This window comes from Sporothrix brasiliensis, assembly GCF_000820605.1.
Source record: "Sporothrix brasiliensis 5110 chromosome Unknown Cont13, whole genome shotgun sequence".
Lineage (NCBI taxonomy): Eukaryota > Fungi > Ascomycota > Sordariomycetes > Ophiostomatales > Ophiostomataceae > Sporothrix > Sporothrix brasiliensis.
Genome location: NW_024467132.1, coordinates 228243 through 251942, shown reverse-complemented (window position 1 = coordinate 251942; position 23700 = coordinate 228243). Strand labels below are relative to the sequence as shown.

Here is a 23700-nt window from a genome sequence, read left to right as displayed (position 1 = left end):
CATTGCCGAATCTTATCTTTTTGTGGAGGACGTGAAAGTTCGTTATGTTGGCGGTTTTCCAGTTTGGGTGAAGATGTGCTAAAGCCTGTATTCTGTATTCTGTATTCTGTAGGGTCCTTCCGTAAACAGATATTGGGGCTCGGCTAGTGGCGGCCGGAGTCAGGGGTAAGCAACGATATGGCAGGTGCGCGCCACGGCAGGCGCGACCGCAGCTCACAAGTGGCATAATACACCATCACCACTTTTTCTAAACTTCCAATAGAAATGATCAATGGGTATATTCAGCCAATCTACGACAGTATAGAGTAAGCTTTCCTCGCCCCGCCTGCGCTACGCCCCCGCCCGCCGCTTCTCGAGCACGCGCATCACGTCCTCGGCATTGTTGCCGTCGCCCTTGCGCTTCTTGCCGCTGCCGCCGCGCTTCCTCTTGGCCTTGTCGCCGCGCGATCCGCCGCCTTGGCCGCTCTCGTCGTCGTCCACGTTGCCGCCTGCGCCTGTCCCACCGTGCCACGTCGACAGCCGTTCGTGGCGGCCGCCCGCGCGGTCGTCGTCCAGGTCCTCCGTGTCTTCCAGCCGGTTCGTGCCAAAGCCCATGTCCAGATCCTCGGCGTCGCGGTCGCTGCTCTGCATCAGCGTCTTGAGCCGCGCCTCGCGCGCGGCCTCTTTCGAGAGTGCCTGGCTCTTGGCGTCCGCCTCGCTCGCCTCGCGCATCTGCTTGGCCTTGCGCAGGGCCGCCAGCACAGAGGGGTCCTTGAGCGAGGGGCCGCCGCGCGACGACTCTTCGGACAGCAGCGGTGCGCTGCCAAAATAGCTGCTTCGCGGCTTTGCAGCTGGCTGCGTTGGCTGTGATGCCTGCCGTCTCTCCCTCTCTCTGCTCGGAGACCGTCGCGGCCTGTCGCGGCTTCGCCTTGACGCCTCGCTGGCATCGCTGGCATCGCTGGCATCGCCGACTTCGTCGTCCCGACGGCTGGCAGAGGACGACCGTCGTCTGCGTTTGGCGTCTCGACGGTCCATGTCTCTGTCCTTGTTGTGCTTTTCCTCCTCCTCAGAGTCGTCCTGGTTGTGCTTCTCCTCCTCAGAGTCCTCATCGGAACTCTCTGCATCCATACCTGCCAGTGGATCGTAGTCGGACCCGGCATCGTCGAAAATGTCCACGTCCTTGGCCGCGGCAGCTGCCGCCTCGGCCTCCTGCTTCTTCCTGTAGAACTCGGGCACGTCCATGCCCAGAACGTCGCTTTTGGCGCTTTTGACGCCTGGTGCATCGGCGGTGCCCGTGCCACCGGTCGGCGGCGCTGCTTTCCGTACTTTGCGCTTCTCGTGTCCGTCCTCGTCCACAATCACCAGCACCTCGCGGCCGCGGCTGTCGATCTCGATGCGCGAGCCGGCCGCCTGCGGGGCCCCAATCTTCTTGAAGCGTGAGCTGAGTGCCGGTTCAGCGGCCGCGGCTTTGGCATGCTTGGCGGCCTCGCGCGCCGCCTTCATCTCGGCCAGAATCTGGTCCCGCGACCGTTTCTGGCCAGCAGCCGCCGTGGTCGAGTACTGCCCCTTTTTCTTGGCCTTTTCGCGCTCGACGGCCTGGACGTCGGCCGCTTCCAGCTGTTCGAATTCGTCGTCGACGTCGCCGGGGGGCGGGAATGCCGGTCCGTCCTTTTGTCTGTCGCCTCCCTCGTCTCCCCCGTCCTGCCCAGTCCCGTAGACATCCTCGCCCATGCGCACCCGGCTGAGCAGCTTAACGTCCAGGCCCTTGACCAGGTGCGTGCTGGACAGGTCGCCGCCGGCCATCTCGAGCCGCAGCTTCTCGTACACGGCCTGCTCGACCTCGCCCTTTCTGTGCAGCGCCTCGAGTGCCGCCAGCCGCGCCGCCCGGTCGCTGTCGTCGGCCTCTTGCTCCGACCGCATCTTGGCCCGGTCCACGTAGCCGGCGGCAAACGTGCTTCCTTTTGGATTCGACGTGCGGAATTTCTGTTTCTGTTTCTGCTTCTGTTTCGTTTTGTCGTCGTCGTCGTCACCGCCGTTGTTGTATCGCTCAGCCAGTTGCCGCGCAAAGGCCACTCTGCTGACGTCGCTACCGTAGCGTCTGTATAAGCCAGTTAGCTCAGAAAAGCTTCTGTGAGTCGCACTATTCATATAAGCCAGGGAGGAGAGAACGAGAACGCACGGCGTCATGGGAATGCTCGCTTTTTGCCGGGATCCAAGGGCTCGTGCCGCGCCCGGTGCTGCACTGCTGCTGTTGTTGGAGGTGCCATTTTTGCTGCCAGAGGACGCGGCCGAGCCGAGGGCCAGCTTCCGGAACTGGTCGTTGTTCATCGCGGCGGTGGACGTGCGTCGAAACGGCGATGCGATCGAGTGTTGTCAAAAGGCTGATGACGGAACGTTGGACGAAAACGTTGGAGGCCTGCTAATTTACAGTGGGTGTTGGAGCCTCGCTGTTAGAGGCCTCTGTATTTTGCCAGGGCGCTTAGGGCGCTTAGTGGTAGCGGTCTTGTTCCTATAGTGGGTCGTGCTGAAGAGCGCTATCGTTTCACGTGTTTTCGTGGCCTGTCGGCACCTGCCCGCTTTTGCCACTTTACGCGAGGCGCGTCATCTTCACCACTTTCTGACTTTTCACCTTTTCCTCCGCACACAGTTGCACTCCCATCCGTCCACCCCATTGTTCATCGATTCGTCGTCTGCGAACCATTCGGCTTGTCCGTCACAGCGGACGTATGTTGCGTGTAACGTCGACCGGCGATGGCTAGTGTCGCTGCCTGAGCTGGACGGCCGTCGAGCCCAAGCCATACTTTGATCGTTTCTGATTTCATCGTTCTGATTTCATCGTTTCTCATCGTTCTCATCGTTCTGATTTCATCGTTCTGCTTTCATCGTTCTGAACGTTTCTAAACGTTCATCGCAACGCATCCGCATGGCGAATCGCCAGCTCGACAAGAATGCGGCGGCCGTGCGCAAGCAGATCGCGTCCCGCAAGTTCGAGGGCGAGGATGGCGAGGAGTACGGCGCCAGCCGCTTCGGCGAGTTTGGCGACTACTTCCGGCGCAAGAAGCTCAAGCTGCAAAACGAAGACACCATCATGCGCCAGGCCGTCCAGGGCAAGCCGCAGATCTTCAAGGACGTGACGGCCCACGTGGCCAGCTACACGCAGCCGCCGTCCGAGGAGCTGCGTCGCCTGCTGGTCCTCCACGGCGGCGTCTACGTCAAGTACCTCGACTACAAGACCATGGTGTCGCACATTGTTGCGTCGACGCTGCCGCCCAAAAAGGCCGACGAGTGGCGCCGCCTGCGCGTCGTGCGGCCCGCCTGGATTCTGGACTCCATTGCCGCCGGCCGCATGCTGCCCTGGTCCGACTACCGGCTGATCAACGATGGCCCGGGCCAGACGCGGATCCGGCTGGACGGCAGCAAGATGGCCGTGCAGGCCGGGCGGCCGGACCAGATGGCTGGCTACCGCGAGCAGAGCAAGGACAGCTACTACGCCGGCCAGATGCAGCGGCTCGCTGCGTCTCACGAACGTGTAGGCACGACGACGTCGAGCATTTTTCAGCAGCTGGAGACGACGGTGCAGGGCGAGGACGGCGAGGACGGCGAGGACGGCGAGGACGGCGGGGATGGCGGGGATGGCGGGGATGGCGGGGATGGCGAGGGCCACGAGCACGACGTTCCCAACTTTGGCATCGACAGTGACCCGCTGTCGTCGTTGGAAAAGGAAAAGGGAAAGGGCAAGGCGGACGGTGTGGCAGCCGACAGCTCGTTTGATGCCCGCCATCTGCTCGAGGACGTGGACGTGGACGACACATATATGGAGGGCATTGAGCAAGAACCTACGGCAGAGTCCGACCCTGTGGCCGAGCCCGAGCCCGAGCCCGAGCCATGTCAAGACCTGCCACCTGGGCAGGGGATGATGAAAATGGACGACGCAGACGACGCAGACGACGACGACAAACACATGGCGGCCCTGCAAGCTAGCTCTCCGAGCAAGCCGCCCCGAGACGCACCTGGCAAGCCCATGACGTCGGAAGAACACAACGCTCTGCTGCTGGCCGACCCCAAGCTCCGCAAGGCATCCTCTGCGAACCCCGACTTTCTCAAGCAGTTTTACGCGGAGAGCCGGCTGCACCACCTGTCCACCTGGAAAGCCGAGCTCAAGGCCAAGATGCAGCGCCTCGCGGCGGACAAGGACAAGGGCCGGCGGGCGACCGCACCCACGGCCGCCCCAGGGAGCAAGACGACGAGACGCTACGTCATGCACGTCGACTTTGACAGCTTTTTCTGTGCCGTGTCGCTCAAGAGCGCGCCCGCGTACGTCGACAGGCCGGCGGCCGTGGCGCACTCGGCCGGCCGTGCCGCCGAGATCGCCTCGTGCAACTACCCGGCGCGCGCGTTCGGCGTCAAGAACGGCATGTGGATGCGCCGCGCGCTCGAGCTGTGCCCGGACCTCAAGGTGCTGCCGTACGATTTCCCGGCCTACGAAGAGGCCAGCGCGCTGTTTTACGAGGCCCTGCTCGCCCTGGGCGACGGCAGCGTCGTCCAGAGCGTGAGCGTCGACGAGGCCCTGGTGGACATTACGCGCCTGGTCGTCGGCGGCGACCAGGGCGACACCAGTGATCCGACCGTGCTGGCGCGCGAGCAGGACGCGGCCGACGCGCTGGCGGCCACGCTGCGGCGGCAGATCAAGGACTCGACGGGCTGCGACGTCTCCGTGGGCATTGGCGGCAACATTTTGCTGGCCAAGGTGGCGCTGCGGCGCGCGAAGCCCGCGGGCCAGTACCAGCTGCGGCCCGCGGCGGTGCTCGACGTCCTGGGCGACCTCGCCGTCGAGCAGCTGCCCGGCGTCGCGTACAGCATCGGCGGCAAGCTCGACGAGATGGGCGTCCGGCTGGTGCGCGACCTGCGCGCCCTCTCCAAGGACCGCCTCGTGACGGTGCTGGGGCCCAAGACGGGCGAGCGGCTCTACGCGTATGCCCGCGGCATCGACTCGGCGGCCGTCGGCGATCAGCCCGTGCGCAAGTCGGTGTCGGCCGAGGTCAACTGGGGCATCCGCTTCGTCCGCCAGGACGAGGCCGAGGAGTTTGTGCTCAACCTGTGCCGGGAGCTCGAGCGCCGGCTGCTGAACGAGCAGGTCCAGGGCCGCTCCCTGACGATGAAGATTTTGCGGCGCGCGTCCGATGCGCCGCTGGACCCCGAGAAGCACCTGGGCCACGGCAAGTGCGACGTGTTCAACAAGAGCGTGGTCTTTGGCGTGGCCACACACGATGCCGAGCGGATCGCCAAAGAAGCCGTGTCCATCCTGCGGTCCTTTCACTTTTCGCCCGGCGACCTCCGGGGGCTGGGCGTGCAGCTGCAAAAGCTCGAGCCGATCCGTGGTGGCGGCGGTGCTGGCGGTGGACTCGACGCGGCGGCGCGCGACAGCAGCCAAAAGAAACTGTCGTTTGGGAGTGCTGGTGTGGCGTCTGGAGCGCCGAGACCAGCATCAAGCCGGCCTGCCGTACAACATCAGACAGCCGACAAGCCAAAACCGCTACGAAAGAGCATCTTTACGACACCCGTTGCGCCTCTTGTGAGTAGAGGACACAATACGATGGAGGATGGTCCTAGACAAGCGGACAGTGCACTGCCATCCATGGCGCTTGCCAGCACACAGTTTTTTATGCCAGCCAACCCAGATCCCAGTGTGCTGGCCGAGCTGCCACCGGACATTATTCGACGCCTTGTTGGGGAGCGCCCGCAAGAGGTTGAGCACAGCGGTGCAGGCAACAACAGCAACAGCAATAGCAACAGCAACAGCCGGAACCTGTCTCCTGTGAAGCGAGAGTCGCGAGGACCGAGCCTGGCTCCGTCCGGCGTCGGCGACCTGCCGGCCGACATTGACCCCGAGGTGTTTGAAGCGCTGCCGGCCGACATGCGCGCCGAAGTCCTGGCCGAGTATCGGCGACATGCCCGGCAGCCGTCCCACTCGCCGGCGCCGTCACCGCGCCGTGGCAACAAGACCAAGGCGGTGCATGCGCCGGGACACGGCAGCGGCCATGCCGCCAAGAAAGGGTCGCCCGTCAAGCGAGGCATCTGGGGCACGCGTGGGCTGGCGGCGGCGGCGGCGGCGCGTGAACGCCGGCACGATGCGCAGGCCAACCGCGTGCAGACGAGCATCTTTGTGCCGCGGCCACCACCCGAGGATGCGGATGCGGATGCGGATGCAGGCATCGACAGCAACGGCGACGATGGACTGGAGGCGTTTGATCCCGAGGTCCTGGCGGCTCTGCCAGACGACGTGCGCGAGGAGGTACTCGAGGACTACCGGCGGCGGCAGCAGGCCGGGCAGGCGCAGCAGGCGCAGCTGGCGCAACCTCTGCGGCTCGAGATGCCTGCCCACCGCGGCCGCAGCGATGCTCCTCCTGCTGCTGCGCAGCAGCCGACCGGTGCGGCATCGACCGCGCTCGAAAAAAGACCCCTGCTTCTGCAGCAGCAACCGTTGGGGCTCAAGCGGCCCATGCTCCAGTTCCCAGCACCGCCGCCCAAGATGGGCTTCCGCGCATCGTCGTCGGAACACGCGCAAGAGGCGCCCGTCGTGCTGTCGCTGGCCGACACCAAGGCGATGCTCAAGACATGGCACAGCGCCACGCGCGACGAGGGACCGCACGATACCGACGTCGAGGTGCTGGAGCGGTATCTCGCGGGCGTGGTTACGCAAGAGTGCGACATGGAAAAGGCGCGTAAGCTGGTCGTCTGGCTGGCGTGGTTGGTGGACGAAGACGACGGCGAGGCGGTCGCGGACGACGACGATGGCACGGTGGGACGACAGAGCTGGCAGTTTGCGCTGGACCGTGTCAAAGAGGCCGTGCAGGCGGCGATGCAGACGCGAGGCCTCGGGCCGCTGCAGTTCTAGATGCTGCCACGTTCACGGAAAGAGACGAGGACACAATTGGAGGACATGCAATGGTCCGGTTTGACTAGTAACGACAATAATGATACCCCACATGAATTGAAAGTAACATAAAAATAAAAAAATAAAGATAATAAATCCATTACGCCTGAATGCAAGCCGTGGCCTAATAAAGCAGTGCGCTCAATAAATAAAATAAGAAACGTCAAAACGTCGTTTGGAGATCATAAGACGACAGTCTACCAGTCTGGCGGTTGGACAGTCTGTTGGACAGTCTGTTGCGACCATGCCGTTCTTTCAGTGTTCATGTGCTGATGAAGCATCGGCTCGCGTGACAGCTATGCAGGAACGTCTCCGGCATGCGCACCGCACCACCTCGCCGCACCTCACCGCATCAGTCTTACAGAAGCTGCACGGCGGCGGCCAGTCCAGCAACGGCGGCCATCGCACTCAGCGCAATCTCGGGCCGCGTGGCCGGCGATGTGAGCATGTACAGCTGCGGTTGGTCAGAACGAGCAGAGACAAAAACAGAGACAAAAACAGAGACAAAAACAGAGACAAAAACAGAGACAAAAACAGAGACAAAAACAGAGACAAAAACAGAGACAAAAACAGAGACAAAAACAGAGACAAAAACAGAGAGGGCGTCATGGCCTACCGTCAACCGCAGATCGCCGCCGCAGAGCGTGCTGTCGTCGCCGTCGCACGGCAGATTGCACTGCGCCTCGGCCTCCTTGGTGGCCAGCGACGACAGCGCCTGGCCGCACCAGCACTCGCGCGAGAACTCGAGCCCGGCATACGCGTAGGCCGTGCCGCTGCCGCCGCCGCCGCAGTACGCGAGGCACTTGGCCACGGTCATGTCGCCGGGGAGGACTTCGTCGGTCGTGTCGCCCTGGAGCGAGCGCGCGCCGGGGGCGGTGCCGTTGGTGCCGGCAATCTCGAGGTAGCAGCCCTGGTAGGCATAGTTGCGGACAAGGCCCGTGGCGGCGGCCGCGCCGGTTGTGGGCGCCTTGGACGCGACGTAGACGGTGCGTGTTGGCGTTGTGGTCGGTGTTGTGGCCGTTGTCGACGATGTGGTGGAAAGAGACGAGGCTGAGGCCGAGGCTGCGCCTGCGCCTGCCCATTGGAGCAAAAGGGCGGCCCCGGCGAGCATCGTTAGTCGCGCCTGCCGCATCTTGGTGCTGCTACGGCGCCCGTCGTGGTCGTCGGCGTCGGCGGAAGGCGCATTGGAGAGCGAGGGACCGGTGAGGAAGGCAAGAAGGGCAAGAAGGGCAAGAACAGCAAGAACGGCAAGAGACGCAGAAAGAAGGGCAGGAGCGACCGAAGAGGCGACCGAGCCACCGAGGGGAGTTTTGCCAAGACATTGTCACCCCGAATTTAAAAATAATTGTAAAATTCAAGCACCCTTATTTTCTTGGCTCTTTTTTGATTATGGGCGTCTCGCCTCGGTCTTGCTCCCTGCAGTAACGTTAAAACGACTCCACAGTGTATTACGCCAAGAGCCGTGTGTATGACAGGCCCAGTGATTGGCTGGCTGTTGGCCGCTGCGACCCGCCCAATAAAGTTATTTTCCTCGAGGCGTCTGCGCGGATCGGGAGAACAGAGGGTGCGGCCGTATTAATACGGCTGTGTGGAACATGTGTATCGTCTGCACAGAAAGCCACACTGGGCTCGGCATGTGCTGGTGACTTGCTGGCCCAGACCACGATCGGACGCTATTTGCATTAGATAACGTGATTTTATTTCCCTTGCTTTTGCTTTTTGCGTTGAGTCGTGACGTCTATATATATATGCTTTGCCTTTCCAGTACCGCTTTATGCATGATCCAAACGCCAGGAATTCTAAACCCAAACATGCCGCGGACTGGGGCAGACACGGTCGCCTGGACGCTCGTCCTACCGTCGGTGGCTCGTGCCCCAGCTGCCCACGAGCGCCATGGCCGCGGCGTCGCCCGCCGCCAGACGCCGGTCGCGCAGGGCGTCCGACACGCAGCGCCACGGATCGCGCCCGCCGCCGTGGCGCAGCAGGCTGTCGCGCAGGTGCTCGCCGTTCTCGCGCCGCAGGGCGCCGCCGTCCTGGCCGCCCTGGAACACAACGCGCCAGACCCGCTCGGCCAGCACGCGGTCAAAGAGGTAGCTGTAGTAGGTGCTGCCGTAGCCAAACAGGTGCCCGAAGAAGCCCTGCCAGCAGGTGCCGCTGGGGTCGACGGGCCCGCCGCCGGCCATGACGGCGCGCTGCAGGCCGTGGAAGATGTCCGTCGAGTGGTCGCCCACCGGCGTGGTGCCGTGGTACGCCTGGTCGAGCATGGCCAGCACGATCTGGTTCTCGTCGTCGAGGCCCTCAAAGCGCCGCGCGCGCCGCAGGCCCTCGGCCACCTGCTCGTAGTCGACCGGCGCGTCCGTCTCGTAGTGCCGCGCGAACAGCGCCAGCACCTCTGGGTCGGCCGCGAACTGCTCCATGAGCGTCGACGGCAGCTCGGCCAGGTCGGTGGCGCAGCGCGTGCCCGCCACGGTCTGCAGGGACGTGCGTGCCAGGACCGAGTGCACGGCGTGGCCCATTTCGTGGAAGAGCGTCTCGACCTCGTGGTAGCTGAGCAGCGCGGGCTTGCTCGTGCTGCTCGCCTGGCCAAAGAGCGAGGACAGGGTGCTGCCGCCGCCGCCGTCGCTGCGCGCAAAGTCGCATACGAGCGCAATCGTCGGCAGCTGCTTGACGGCGCCCGTTGTGCGGTCCCGTGACGTGGCCATGCCATCGTTGGCGGCGTCCTGCGCGGTCAGGCCGTTGTTCGCCGAAATCGCGCCGTCGGCCGCCGCCGCCTCCGCAATCTCGTCGGGGGCAATCTCGCGCGAGCAGCGCACCGTAAAGTGGGCCGGGTTGGGCGACTTGTCGCCGCGGTAAAACAGGTCACAGTACAGCACGGCCACGTGGCCGTCGGTGTCGGACACAACGTCGAGGCGCCGCACGTCGGGGTGCCACGTCTCGCCGGGCGGCGTCTCGCGGGGCACGAAACGGAGGCCGTACAGCCGCTGGAACAGCCGCGACAGGCCCTGCATGACGGTGCCGAGGGAGAAGTAGTGCGACAGCGGGCCACTGCGCTTCTTGGGCACCAGCCGCTGCCCTGTCGTCGGGTCCACCTGGCCGGTCGGCGCCCCTGCGGCCTGCCGCAGCACGCTCATGTAAAAGTCACGGTCCCAGGGGTGGAGGCGGAGCGTCGTCTCCGCGGCGTGCTGCGCGTAGCGCTTGGCCGCCACCAGGTCCTGCACCTCGCGCTCGACGAGCGGTGCATTGCTGCGCGACAGCGCCAGCAAAAACTGGTTCACCGACTCGGGCGTCTTGGCCATCATGCGGTCGCGCAGGGCCATGTGCGCGTAGCTGTCGAAGCCGGCGAGCTGGGCCAGCTCGCTGCGCAGGCCGAGCATCTGCTCCAGCAGGCGCACCGACGCCTGGGACGCCGTGCGCGACGCATAGTAAATTTTCTTGCGCGCGTCCTCGTCCTGGATCGTGCGCAGCGCCAGCGCGGCCTCGGCGCTGACGGCCGGCAGGCGCAGCGTGGCGCCGCGCGTGAACCGGCGGGCCACCGTGGGGTCCAGCCCGCGACAGGACGTGCTCGGCAGCGCCACCCACGGATCGGCGGGGGCCATCGAGTCCACAAAGCGCGTGCCGACCTCGCTGATCTGCTGCGACAGCTCGACGAAGCGGTCGCGGGACGCCTGCGGCAGGTTGACGGCCGACTTGGTAAAGTCGAGCTTGAGCATGTCGGCCACGGTGCGCTCCTCCTCGGACCAGCCAGACACCACGTCCGGGTTGGCCATGGCGATGCCCAGCTGGTCGTTGAGCACGGTCGTCGTGTTGAGCTGGTTCATGTACTGGTATGTGGTGGCCCAGGCCTCGTTGGCCGCCTGCTGCGTGTGCGCGTCGGGCGGTGTCGTGCGCACAAAATCGCAGAGGTCAATGACACGGCACAGCAAGTCGCTGAGACGGTCGAGGTCCCGCACAATGCCGCGGTACTCGTCGAGCGTCGAGGCCCGCGCCACCTTGTCGACGATGCGCTGTGCCTTGGTCAGGCTGGCGTGTGCAAAGTGCAGAAAGCCTGCAGGCTCGGTCAAGTACGCGTTCCGGAACAGGCCGGTCTTCTTTCCATGGGCAGCGCTGCTGGATGCTTTGAATGCCGCCCAGGCCGTTGGCGAGTCGAAGATCTCCCGGAGCGTGGTGTCGTCGTGGGCAATGCTGGCCGCGTGGTCGACGGGCGTTCGGAGCACGGACGAGGCAGCGGCAGCGGCCGCGGTAGCAGACGACGCGTCGTTGCCATTGTGGGCCGATGCCTCGGCAGCTGAAGTCGAGACGGTAGCGGAGGAGGCCGGCGTGCCCCAGAAGAGCGAGCGGCGTCGTGGCAGCTGCCCAACGCATTGGCGGCACACCCACGTCTGCGGCCGGGTGCGCGCAAACTTGATCATTGTGGCGGCGTATAAAGAGCGCTGAGCATGGCAGTGGGGAGGAAAGGAGAGAGGAGAAGAGAAGGAGAGAGGAGAAGGACAAAGACGATTAAAGGGGAGACGAGGAAGTCGTCCCGATGTCGTCGGTGCGGCAGGAGACACCGAGTTCCTTCCGAATTCGCTGTTAGTGGGAATTGGAATTTTCTCGCTGTAGTTTTCTGTTTGCCCTCAGTGGCTCTTGCCATGTTGCCTCCCTCAAGTGCTCGCTCGCATGCCCTGTAATTCGTCCTAGGCAGTTGCATCAGTGGCTGTTCTTTCCCCGTACGGGCGCCAATAGCTAGTGGGACCGAATTAAATCAAATCAGATTTTAAATGCGAAAATGGACACGCAAAGCAGGCCACCCGGAAAATAGCCGCGTCTGCTTGGGGGAAGGTGCGCTCTTGCCGCGGACGGAAACGCTCAAAACTCGCCAGCTCGCCCAAACGGCAGGCACGCCCCGAGCAGACGAAAAAACGCATGAAAGCAGCTTTTCGTCCCTTGTTTTCTCACTCATCTCATCACCAACTGCTCATCCACACCACCGCCCCATCGCCCGTCGGCATCACCACCTTTCCTCCCCATCCGACCGGCGTCCTTCTTTTCTTCGTCAATCGTTTCTGGGTTGGCCCAGCTTTGCAGCGGGTTTTGCTTCTTTTCAATTCTGTTTTGTATCCTTCTTGTCCCACACAATGGCGGCCCGAGTTCTGTTCCATCGGGTTCGTCACGCTCCATCCCCTTGCCGCCAACTGGTCTTGCCAGGCGCGTCACTCTGTCGCAATGTGCTGTGGCCGCAAAACTGACCTCGCTTGTGTGATTTTGCAGACAGCCGCCGCGCCCGTCGCCGCAACACTGCTGCTGGGCGGCACGATGCTCTACCCTCGGGCAGCCTATGCCGAGGTTCCGGACAACTACGTACGTTGCGAGGAGGGAGAACAGCGGGATGCGGGATCGCACAGCCATGCTAAATGCTAACACCGTACCAGCGCAAGCCCATCTACGACGACTACGACGCGCCGGCCACGTCGGCCACGCTGACGCCGACGCCGACGCCGACGCCTGCCTCGACCGACGACACCTCCTCGTCCTCTTCACAGTCTGACGCCCCCTCCATAATACCCTCGTTCTCGTCCGCTGCGTCGGACGCCCCCACGGCTGTCCGCCGCCCCCGCGGCCCGACGCCCACCGATCGCCTCGCCGGCCAGATCGGCCGCGCCCGTCTGTTCCTGTACCGCCAGGCCTGCAAGGCCGAGGACGGCGTCAACCGCACGGCCGACCAGCTGTTTGGCCTGGAGCGGTCGCTGACGGAGACGCTGGCGTCGCTGGCGCCGTCGCGCGAGAGCGGCGAGCGGCTGCTGCCGGGCGCCGTGTACGTGCTGGTGGCGGGCATGGCCGGCAGCATTGTGACGCGGCGCAGCAACATTCTGCTGCGGGCGACGGTGCCCCTGGCGTTTGGCGTCGGCGCCGGGTGGGCGCTGCTGCCCGTGACGATGCGCAACTGCGCCGACCTGGCGTGGAAGTACGAGCAGCGCGTGCCGGCGGTCGCGGAGGCGCACCTGCGGACGCGGGCGGCGCTGGAGCGGACGGCGAGCTTTGCCAAGGTGCACGCGGAGGTGACCAAGACGTACGCGGACGACAAGGTGCACGCGGTGCGGGAGACGGTCGAGGACTGGGTGAAGCAGGGGAAATAGGAGCGACGTCGTTGCGTGTGCGGGTGAAGCATGGCTTCCCGTTTGTATTGTCATATACGTGTATTACATTTTGTATTGTATTTCCCCCCCATTGTATTATAAAGAAGAAGGGGCGAATGCACCAAAACCAGGAGGATAGCATAGATGGTCGTTTTACTTTGTCAAATAATCATTATATTCCATCATATACAGTCTGTCGTAAGTCTAATCTAGTGTACAGAAAGTGTCGGGAGACAGCATGAAAAAGAAACAAAGGAAAGAATCCGGGTGGGGCACACCTGGTCTCATAAGCTTGCTTCCACGGGCTGTTTTTTCGCCCCGTCGAGGCGGACCAAAAGGTGCAGCACCCGCTCGTACGTCCACATCGTAATCGCATTGGCCGGGGCGGCCTTCATCAGGCTGACCGTGAGGCCTCTGTACAAGCCGCGCAGGCCCTCGGCCCGCAAAATGGTCTGCAGCGTCCGCACGACGTTGCCGTCGTACACGGGAATGTTCTTGTGCACGTAGCGGCTGCGCGTCGGGCCCTGCACCTGGATGCGTTTGCGCACGAGGTCGAGCGGGAAGACGCACGTCTTGGCGACCACGGCCGCCACCACGCCGGCGGCGGCGTCGCCGGCACCGATGCTCTGGCCCACATGGCCTGCCAGGTGGCCGGCGACGGGCTTGAGGCCCTCGTAGCACGCGAAGAAGGCGCCCATGTACGGCGCAATCTGGACCAGGGCCGGGCCCAGGCCACGGAAGAAGCCGCGGCCGCCCTCGTCGCGTGCAATGTCGCGCACGGCGCCGCGCAGGCTGGCATACACGCGGTCGGCCCCGCTCCCCTGGGCGGCAAAGCGGGTGCGCAGCAGATCGAGCGGGTACGTGGCGGCCGTAGCGGCCGCACCGGCGGCGGCGCCGGAGACAAACGAGTCGGTATGCGGCCAGGGAGCGGTGCCGGCGGCGGCATGCACACGGGCGAGAGCGACCGAGGTCGCGCGGTAGGCTGTAAACTGGACAGCGCCATAGCACACGTAGAGCAGCTCGGCCGGGACGTTGCCCTTCCAGAGGCCCGCCAGGCCTTCGTGCCGCAGAATGTGACGCATGGTGCGCAGGGTGCCCTTGTACACAGGCCCGCCCTGGATGTCGCGGCGAGAAAAGAGAAGGGGGTCGGAGAGGGAGTGGGACTGCAGCTGGAGGCGGATCTTGACGACGTCGAGGGGGGCGACGATGAAGCGCGCAATCAGGCCGGCCGTGCCGCCCGCGACGACGACCTGCATCCTGGTGCCCTTGCGTGTGTTAGTGAGAGCCTTGCAGCCTTCCGTATGCCATCCCTTGTCTTTATCGTCTCCCATCGTCTTTCACCGTCTTCCGTCGCTTCTTACCTCATCTTGGAGGCGCTTTCCCTTGCTAGACATGCATGCGTGTGGCGGCTAGCCGGCAGCCTGCCTTGGAGGCTGGAAAGATACGTCGCCTGCAGGTGAACCACCAGCCTGGCCGGTTGGGCTATGGGCGGGTCAGATGAAAGGGTGATGATGCCGTGCCGTGGTAGAGGAATTGATGTCGCCGTGAAAATAGACGTCAAAGTTGACGGCGAAGGCGCCGAAAGGGGAAGTCGCTTTTGCTGGTTGTTGGGGATGACGATAACGAAAAAAAGGCAGGAACGGAAGCGCGATAACAAAGAAAAAATGCCCGTGTTTGGTTCGCCAAGCGGAATTATCGAATTGTTTTTCGAATAAAATTTACCTGTCGCGGCCTATCATAGCGTGCCTGCCAAGCGGGTATGCCTCTAGCGTGTCAGTACGCCGCTGCAAACCGCTGCTATTAAGCCGACTGCACGCTAACGTGCTACGTCATACGCGCTGAAGCACAGCGTACATCCCCTGGAGACAGATTCGAGGCATCGCCAAAGAAGACGATGTTCGCATCGCAAAAGATATACACTTGGACCGAGGCCAGGGTTTCTTTCCATTGTCGTTTTGCTCATTGTCCGTCGTACGCAGACATCACACAAGTGCAACCATGCATTTATCGGAAACGCCGTAGTCCTCGCCACGCGTTCTGCAGGATGGTATGTTCCAGTCAGAGACAGGCGGTCATTGATGATGGTGTGGCTTATGGCGACGGCCAGCAGCCAAAGTCGACCATGTCGCACTGGAAAGAGCTGATCTCGCCGGTGCCGTTTCAGTGCCGTCCAGTTGAGTAAACGGGACGCTGTTCGTTTGCTTCTGCTATATGGCACGCTGTTATTGTCCTGTTAGTCGGCCTGTGACTGTTCAGCCGTGTGGTCGTCTGTTGTTTCCAATAAGGATATAGGATATCCAATCCGTCCTATCGGTTGTGTTTCAGCCGGCAGTCGACGACGCGCGATTGGGAGACGCATTGAAACGGAGAGAGAGTCGCGAAATGGCTGCTCTCCCCTTGTCTTTCGTCTTCCCCCTGCTTCTTTCCTCTTTTCCTTCTCCTTGTGCCTTCCCCCACGGCCGACGTCGTCACAGCGGGACCCAATTTGGCAAGAAGACGCACCATCGTGCCTTCCCTGAACGTGGGCCGGCCTCGCTTGCGAAACAACACGCGCTGGACCCCAGGCGTTGTTTCCTCGACGCTCATTGGTTCCATCTGCCCGAAGCGCATGTGGCCAGGGCGGACGGAGAGAGGGGCGGTACCGGTGGAGACTCTCAGGGCCTCTCCTGTGTTGTTGTAGAACTGGGTATTCTGTATTCTGTACTAACAAAGTGCATTTGGGGCGCATTTCGTGTCGATTTTCCCCGTGGAGGCAGGAGCGACTAGTGGAAAAAATAGCACTTTCTCCATCCGACAAGAACGTTGCATCTGGCGTGGGCGGTGCCTGTCTGTCCCTCGTGCCTTCCTCTGCCTCCTCGTGCGTCCCGTTAAGAAGACCCTCGTCGCTCCTCCCCTCACATGCGAATCGTACAAAGTACTCCTGGGCTCCTTCCTTTGGCTCTCACACACTCATTTTACTTGGCTCTGGGATACTCCTTCTCTTTTTAAAACAGCGCTGCCTCCCCTCCTTCCCCCAAACTTACCCTCCTTATCACCAAAGATCGACGTCCTTCATTCTCGTCAACTTCACTTTTCCTTCAGCCTCCTCTCATTCTGACTGGGGACCGTCCGCTGCGCCATACCACAACCGACCCACCGCCCTGGCAGAGTGCCCTTGCAGCACCTTGCAGAACATTGCAGAACAGAATCGAGTCAGCAGCCAGCAATCCCACTACAACCAGCAACTATCTGCATGTGACTGGACAGTCAACGGCGGCGATCGACCCAAGACAAGACCCGTGCGATCGACGACGCAAACTACCTCACGAAGCGTTTACACCTCGATTTACGTTTACAACAGCATTTATCACAAAATCCTTGCCAGAGACACCGTTTGTCGACTGACAAACTTGTTGTTCCTGTCCTCTCTTCGTCCCTCCTCTTCTCTCCCCTCTCCCCACCGCACGCGCCATGGCAGAGGTCGTCCGCCCGCTCGACCCGCGGGACATTGTGGCGCCTCTGCTGCCGTCGCTGCCTGTCGCCGCCATCGCCTCCCAACCCGCCTCGGGCGTCCTCCCGCTGCTCTCGCCCATCCTCCGCCAGCGCGTCCAGTTCTTGTCCGCGTCGAGCTCCGAGCCCTGGATCCGCCTGCTGTCCTACGACCCGGCCAAGGCCGCCAAGCTCGCCGAGATTGCCCGCAGCGCCCGTCTCGAGCCGCACCCGGTCTCGGGCGAGATCGAGATCGACTGGGACTCGAGCACGGGCGACCACGTGGAGACACGGTACAAGCGGCTGGACGTGGAGACGCTGCAGGCGCTTGTGCTGCTGCGGGACCTGGACCTCGTGTTCCGGCTCGTGCACTGCGCGGGCGACGAGCAGGGCGCCGGCCCGGCGGGCGGAAGCAGCGGCTGGCGGGTGGGCGAGGTGAGTGTGCCGGACGTGCCCGATGCGTTTGCGTCCTTTGGCGGGCACGCCACGGTGGCCGAGGCCGAGGGTGCCTTTTCCGCGGTCGCAGCGCCGCCGTTGGCTGCCGGCACCGCCAACCCGACGAACAGCATACCAGCTTTTGGTAGCTCGACAACCGACAACAACGATATCAACGACGACGACGACGACGACGACGACGACTACTGGGCACGGTACGACGCCACGCCCGCCCGCACACCGGCCGTCAAGCGCTCGCCCGCACCCCCTTCGATACGACAGGCCACCCACAACGAGGACAGCAGCAGCCACGCCGGCCATGATCGCAGCAGCCAACCCCCCCACGCAGAGTCCGAGGACGCCTACTTTGCCCAGTACGACACCGTCCAGCCGGCCATGGACAGCCACGACCCAGACGAGGTGGTCGACGGCGAAGAGGGACAGTCGGGGCTGACGGGCGGCGTCACCGCCGGCTTGATTCGCAGCTACAACCTCGGCCAGCAGGCGGCGTCCGCGGCGGCCGCGTCGTCCGGCGCTGTGGCACCAGCACCAGAACACGCCGTCGTCGACGACGAGTACGAGGTCGACCACGAGCGCCTCGCCAACCTCGTGCACCCGCGGCCGGCGTCCGCGTCGAGCCACGGTTCGTCGTCGCTGGGCGGTGCCGGTGGGTCCGGCGGGTCGGCCGTGATCGTGTCCAAGCTCGAAGCGTCGGCCGGTCGCCAGGAGCAGAGCGAGTTTGGTGTCAAGCAGCACGTCTCGCGCAGCATCAAGAGCCTGTACATGCTGGCGCGCGCCTCGGGCATCGACCGCGACGAGTTTGAGCAGCTGGTCAAGACCGAGCTGGACATGCTGTCGATGCTCGAGGAGTAGGACGTGGCGTACGCGAGGTTGTTTTGTCTTTTGTCTTATGTCTTTTGTATGTTGTATATTCTGTCTCCTTCCTCTCTTGCATCTGCGGCGTTTCGCGAGCGTCTGCTTCCTTGCCGTTTTCTTCTGGAGTACTGCATCGGAGCATCTGGGTTCGGCATTTGTTTCTGCGCTTCTGTCTTCTGTCCCGCTTTTGTCTTGCCCATATACTTGCCTTTTTGCATTTTGTATTTTTTGTATCTGTCGTGACGACAAGTTCGATATAGCTTCACATAGCCTTTGCTTTTGTATTTCTGCAGCCTTTTCGCAAAATTGCATTCTGTATTCTGGAATGCTCTGGTCTATGTTGATATATTGTCTTTTGACTCGTAGGACTTTGCCAAGGGTGGACGCAATTCCGAGGTCCACTGTAATGCCCTGTAATGCCCTGTAATCAACTCGCTGTGGAATGCTGTGCTAAATGGCGGTCAAGACCGGCAGAATCGGGCATCTGGCGGAAGCAGACGATTTTTTACCAGCCAGCGGCTATAGCCTAGAAAAAAGCTTCATGTTTGCGGGCGCGTGCGACGACACCACGACACCACTCACGCGACACCGCATCCCGACGACGACCGACGGCCACTGCACACCCTGTGACAGCGCCAATTGATCGACATCTACTCGCGTCCTGCACCATGTTCCGTCCGAGGTTACGGGCGCCGGCCGCGCTCGGCGGTAACATCACCATCAGCAGCAGCTCCGGAGCATCCATGTTGGCGCGGCGGCCGGCACAGAGCGCGCTGGCGCCATTAGCACAGGCCCGCCGCAGCATACACCACCTGCCCGTGTCGCGCCACGATGCCCGTGTTGGTGTGCCCAACCTGCTGTCCGCCGAGGGCTTCGACCTGGCCTGGACGCAGCACATGACCCTGATGCTCAACCGCCTGAACCAGCTGACCGCAGGTATGGCCAATGTCCTGTCCTCTGCCCCTCGGTCCTACGAAGCGGACCACGCCGACACATGCCTTGTCACCGCGATTTTCCATCTAAGTGCCGTCCCGCTAACCCCCTACCCCTGCAGGCACCACATACGAGGACCGCGAGCTCAAGAGCATCATCATCCGGACGGCCGGCAACCAGAGCAGCGCGGCCATCTTCAACTACGCCAGCATGGCCCACAACACCGACTTCTTCTTCAAGCACATCATCCCCGCGTCCGCATCGCCGGCCGAGGCCGCGGCCGCACGCGAGATCCCCGCGACGCTGCGCCTGGCCATCGAGGACAACTTTGGCAGCGTCGAGACGCTGCGCCGCGAGTTTCTGGCCATTGCCCAGGGCATGTTCGGCCCCGGCTTCATCTGGCTCGTCAAGGCCAACGGCCTCAACCAGATGGGCCGCGGCGGCGACAGCCTGCGCCTGCTGAACACGTACCACGCCGGCTCGCCGTACCCGGGCGCGCACTACCGCCGGCAGATGACGGACATGAACACCGTGGGCGCCGAGGTGGCCGAGAACGAAGACGACCCGGCCGAGAACTGGCTCAAGCGGCAGGCGGTCGCCGCCGACCCGAGCCTGTGGAAGCAGCCCGACCGGCGCCCGCCGGGCGGCGTTGAGGCCATCCCGCTGCTCTGCGTGAGCACGTGGGAGCACGTGTGGCTGCGCGACTACGGGCTGGGCGCGGACGGCTACGGCGGCAAGGCGGCGTTTGTCGAGGCCTGGTGGAACGCGATTGACTGGGAGGCCGTGGCGAGCCTGGCCAACCTGAACCGGCCGAAGCTCAAGACATAGGAGGGACGGCGCAAGGGACGACGAAGACGACGGGACGGTGACTGCATGCTGCCCACTGCTAGACGAGCGGGAAAAGCGGAAAAGCGGAAAAGACCCAAAAACAGACGAGGCGGAGACACCATCTGGCGTTGTATATGGCCATACTATATTTTGTACGATAGACAAAAAGAGAACAAAACATCCCAGTGTCAGTTGCTTTAGGAGTGCTTAAGCCTAGGCTCAGTAGGTTGCGCTGCCACATAACGTCTCACAATATTCTCATAACGGATGAAGTCATGTGATTGCCTTATGCTAAAGTCTGGGACAGCATTTTTATAGGAACTGCTTTGCAAACTACGCACTTTGGTGACAGTCACTTGTGCATCTTTGTGAGCTTGTTTAAAGTATAGATTAATCAAAATACCGTCCCATGACAAGGAGCGTGTTGTATATAGAGATAGTAAAGGTCCGTCGTGAGAAGGAGTACATAATATGAGTGAAGGAAAGAGAACCAGACGAATGAGAAAACGGTCAAGAGCAGTCACAAAAATCCATAGGTATCCCAGTTTCATCCAAAGCTATGGTATGCAGAGTAGTCAAGAAGAGAAGAACGTGAACGAATAAAAAAAAAAAGAACAAAAGGGAATGAAGAGAGAATGTAAAGAGGTTGAAGATAACTTAAGAGACAGACCGTTGAGGTAGGCAGGTATATCGCGGCGCAGAAAAAGGGAAAATAAAAGGACATGAAAGCATGACACAACACAATAAAAAAACAAGCTGCAAGTATGGTCATCCAATTTCATGCTGGAGCTGTAGCTGTTGCCACCACCCTTGGATCAGACTAGATCATATTGCCATTGACGCTGACCTCAAAGCCCTCGCCCTTTTGGCGCATGGCCTTGGCCAGCATCAGCTCGCGCATCCACTCGATGCGGTCGTCGCGGCTCTTGACGGCAAAGTGGTGCGTCTTGCCGGTGCCGTTGACCGCATCGAGGGGCGCAGGCGCGGAGGACGATGTGGACGCGGCAGACGACAGAATGGACGCCGACGACGGCGTCAGAACGCCGTTGCTGCCCGACACCGGCATGGCGCTGTCGCGCTTCTTGAGGCGCACGCCGCCCTTGGCATCCTGGGGGATCAGCTGGAACGCAAAGGCGGCGACGTCGTTCTTGGACGAGCCCGACGCCACGTTGTCGGCGCTGCCGCGGCGAATGTTCATGGCCTTGAAGGCGGCGTTGAGCTTGCTGGAGGACGCGGCCATGGTGGAGCAGGCGATGGCGTAGTCGTCAATGTCGACGTACTCGAGGGTGCTGTGGTGCATGCTGGCCTTGTCCTTGTGGATGGCCATGCGCGTGCCCTTGAGGGTGACGTAGCGGTCGTTCCACTCGTGGCGCAGCATCTTGGTCTTGCGCTTCTTGACCTCGCCCTGGTAGCTGATGCCGCCAGAGGCAGAAGCAGCGCTGTGCATGCTGCCACCGGCCGACGTGATGGCCGTGGAGGCACCCGAGACAGCCGATGCAGCCGAGCCGAGCGTGCCCGTGCTGGCGGAGGCAAGAGACGACGACGACGAGTTGAGTGTCGACGTGATCAGAGACAGCGGGGCAATCGCCTTCTCAAAGGTAGCCCGGTCGGGCGACCACGGGTACTTGACGCGGGGCGGCGGCTGCAGGTGACGGGCGCCAGCGTTGTTGCCGGCGTTCTGTTCGTGACCCAGACCCTCCGGGCTCACGCTGCGGTAGGTCGGGCGGTGGCCCATGGCCGATGCGGCGCGGGGCATCCCGGCAGGCATGACACGCGGGGCCGCGGACACCTGGTTCTCGGCCAGCGAGGGCAGAACCGGGAACGACGGACGGCGAGCCGAGGCGCGCGACATGGTGCGGGCCAGCGGTGCCCGGTAGTTCATGTCGGGCGGGACAGACTGCGAGGCATCGCGGGCGACAGGGCCGAGCGGGACGGCCGTGACGGGCACGTCGACCTCGGTGAAGGGCGTTCCGAAGCGGTACGGCGCAGTCGGCGTGCGGCTGTCAGGAGACTCCTCGATGGCGGTGTTTGTGTAGGACGTGGTGGACGTCGGTGCAGCGGACGCTGTCTCTGCCGACAGGGGGTAGGAGGTGCTTGGGAGAACAGCCACAGCGCCGGCCTCGGCCCCGGCCGAGAGGCGCTGCTGCTCTTCCAGGTGTTGCTTCTGCTGCTGCTGCTGCTGGAACTGCAAAAAGGCCTGGTTGTCCGGGACGGTGTGCGTCTGGCGCAGCTGGGAGGGGATGGCCAGCTTGGGCAGCGTGCGCAGACCCTCGTGCGGCTGCTGGACGCGGCTGGGGAACAGCTCAAAGGGTGGCGTGGGGGGCACCTCGCTGGACGTGACGTGCTGGTGCTGGAAGTCGAGGAACTGGCGCACGTTGTCTTGGGGATCGCGCGACTGGACGGCGCGCAGGCTTTCCTCCTCGAGCGCAATTGGTGCCTGGACCAGAGTGCCCGGGCCCATGACGTCGGACGAGGCAACAACAGAAGGGATGGCGTCGGACATGGGGCGGAAGACGTCGTCGTTGGGGACGATGGCGCGGGCCGTCTCAGGGTTGCCGGGGTCGCCGGCGACCATGATGACGCCGCCCTTTTCCACGTCGACAAAGGGGTGGTCCTTCTTGAAGGCCTCCATCATGCGCTGGTTGCGGCGCCACTTGCTGCAGTTCTCGCCCTTGGAGCACTGGTGCGGCTTCGGCATCATCTGCTCAATGCCGACGATGGAGACGGACTCCATCGGGGTGATGGAATCGTCGGCGGACATGGGGAGACCGGGCGAGGCGCGGGCCGGCTTCCTGCGGCGAGAGCTGGCGCAGCGGCGCATGGGCTTGTTGTTGCCGCTGCTGCCGCTGCTACCGCCGTTCAGACCGTCCTTGACGCTCACCTCGCGACGCAGTTCACGGCGCACCTCGCGGTCGGGCTCGTCCTCGATGGGGGTGTCGGGCCGCGGCTCGGCGGTCTTGACGTTCTTCATGGCGTTGATCTGGTTCCAGACGTTGGTGCGGACACCGAACGAGGGGATGCCGAGTTCCTTGAGGTCTTCGAACTTGAGCGTAATCAGGATGCTGCCGGTGATGTCGTTCTCGATGAAGCGTTCGCAGACCGGAAGCTCAATGCCAGCATTCAGCATCCACTGTGCGACCATCTCGGGCGACCACGCGGCAAGGGTGGCGGTGTCAAGCTCCTCGTGGGAGAAGCGGAAGGGGCCGCTCTGGGCCTGGGCCTGCTGCTGGCGCGTCGGAGGCAGCGGGGTGATGCCGTGCGGGAGAGGCACGCTGTTGTGGCCCTGCTGCAGCAGCTGCTGCTGCTGCTGCATGTGGAAGGCGACGGCGGCGCTGGAGGGGGCTTTCGGTGTGAGGGGCGATAGGCTGAGGGCGGTCTGGAACTCGGCGGAGAGCATCGACATGCGGAAGAGGTGCGGGCCGCGGGGACCTTCAACAGGCTTGGCCAGGTCGGTGACCAGCGGGAGGTCCGTGTGCATGCGACTTGATCGAGGCGTCGGGACCTCGTCATAGGAAGAGACGGTGGTGAAACTTGGCTGGCCCGACTGTTATCAGTTAGCGGTGTCAAGATGATGGCGAAGACAATGTCCTGCAGTCCTGCAGTCCTGCAGTCGATCTTGAACGTACCGAATTCATGCTCCCCCGTGGGGAGTTGTTGCCGCCGTCGACGCTCTCGTCGTCGCTCTCGTCGTCGCTCAGAATGTAGTCCTCGTCGAAATCGGACTCCATGAATTCTGTGGCGACGGAGACGGGCCGTTCTTGGACGCCCTTGAGACTGAAGAAGGACTCGTGCAGCAGCATGGTGTTCCTTTGCTTCATCTCCTGCGGCGGCCTCCGCGACGGCGCATACAATTGTGCGGACTGCGATGTTAGTATACAGGTGGTGTGAGGCAGGCGGTGATGCTTGTGCATGGTGTTGTATCGACTCACCATTTGAACAGCGGCAGCTGGTGTGTCCAGCCTTGCGACTTCAGTTGACAGTCTTTTGTCGTCGTATACCGACGTGAGTGACGTCGCTTTCTTTTTTTATTTTGTGAGCAGCGGCGAGATGCTTTCTTAACAAATTTGGTGCCGGTGATTATGTTTCGAAACGGTCGACTATATCCGGTGATGTAGTTTTGAATTTTGAATT

At 62.5% G+C, this 23700-nt stretch overlaps 8 protein-coding genes across 8 annotated transcripts; 4 read left to right on the top strand and 4 right to left on the bottom strand.

Moving 5' to 3' along the window:
* Window positions 1-330: 330 nt before the first annotated feature.
* On the bottom strand, window positions 331-2307 carry SPBR_03447 (red-like protein; the record flags this gene model as incomplete). The annotated part of the gene is made up of 2 exons (XM_040761738.1): window positions 331-2077; window positions 2159-2307. The coding sequence occupies 2 exons, from the start codon at window positions 2305-2307 to the stop codon at window positions 331-333; spliced, it is 1896 nt and encodes a 631-aa protein (XP_040623097.1).
* A 595-nt stretch (window positions 2308-2902) lies between these two features.
* Window positions 2903-6874, top strand: SPBR_03409 (DNA repair protein REV1; the record flags this gene model as incomplete). The annotated part of the gene is made up of 1 exon (XM_040761700.1): window positions 2903-6874. The coding sequence occupies one exon, from the start codon at window positions 2903-2905 to the stop codon at window positions 6872-6874; it is 3972 nt and encodes a 1323-aa protein (XP_040623096.1).
* Window positions 6875-7271: 397 nt separating this feature from the next.
* Window positions 7272-8045, bottom strand: SPBR_09253 (uncharacterized protein; the record flags this gene model as incomplete). Its single annotated transcript, XM_040767379.1, has 2 exons — window positions 7272-7367; window positions 7530-8045. 2 exons carry the CDS (start codon window positions 8043-8045, stop codon window positions 7272-7274), a joined length of 612 nt encoding a protein of 203 aa, XP_040623095.1.
* A 721-nt stretch (window positions 8046-8766) lies between these two features.
* On the bottom strand, window positions 8767-11322 carry SPBR_03425 (mitochondrial intermediate peptidase; the record flags this gene model as incomplete). Its single annotated transcript, XM_040761716.1, has 1 exon — window positions 8767-11322. One exon carries the CDS (start codon window positions 11320-11322, stop codon window positions 8767-8769), a length of 2556 nt encoding a protein of 851 aa, XP_040623094.1.
* A 796-nt stretch (window positions 11323-12118) lies between these two features.
* Window positions 12119-14530, top strand: SPBR_03431 (uncharacterized protein; the record flags this gene model as incomplete). Its single annotated transcript, XM_040761722.1, has 4 exons — window positions 12119-12253; window positions 12325-13011; window positions 13461-14303; window positions 14420-14530. The coding sequence occupies 4 exons, from the start codon at window positions 12119-12121 to the stop codon at window positions 14528-14530; spliced, it is 1776 nt and encodes a 591-aa protein (XP_040623093.1).
* A 1949-nt stretch (window positions 14531-16479) lies between these two features.
* Window positions 16480-17805, top strand: SPBR_03500 (uncharacterized protein; the record flags this gene model as incomplete). Its single annotated transcript, XM_040761791.1, has 1 exon — window positions 16480-17805. One exon carries the CDS (start codon window positions 16480-16482, stop codon window positions 17803-17805), a length of 1326 nt encoding a protein of 441 aa, XP_040623092.1.
* Window positions 17806-18476: 671 nt separating this feature from the next.
* Window positions 18477-19569, top strand: SPBR_03512 (superoxide dismutase, Fe-Mn family; the record flags this gene model as incomplete). The annotated part of the gene is made up of 2 exons (XM_040761803.1): window positions 18477-18744; window positions 18863-19569. The coding sequence occupies 2 exons, from the start codon at window positions 18477-18479 to the stop codon at window positions 19567-19569; spliced, it is 975 nt and encodes a 324-aa protein (XP_040623091.1).
* An 820-nt stretch (window positions 19570-20389) lies between these two features.
* On the bottom strand, window positions 20390-23369 carry SPBR_03416 (sam and ph domain containing protein; the record flags this gene model as incomplete). Its single annotated transcript, XM_040761707.1, has 2 exons — window positions 20390-23113; window positions 23196-23369. The coding sequence occupies 2 exons, from the start codon at window positions 23367-23369 to the stop codon at window positions 20390-20392; spliced, it is 2898 nt and encodes a 965-aa protein (XP_040623090.1).
* Between the last annotated feature and the right edge of the window lie 331 nt (window positions 23370-23700).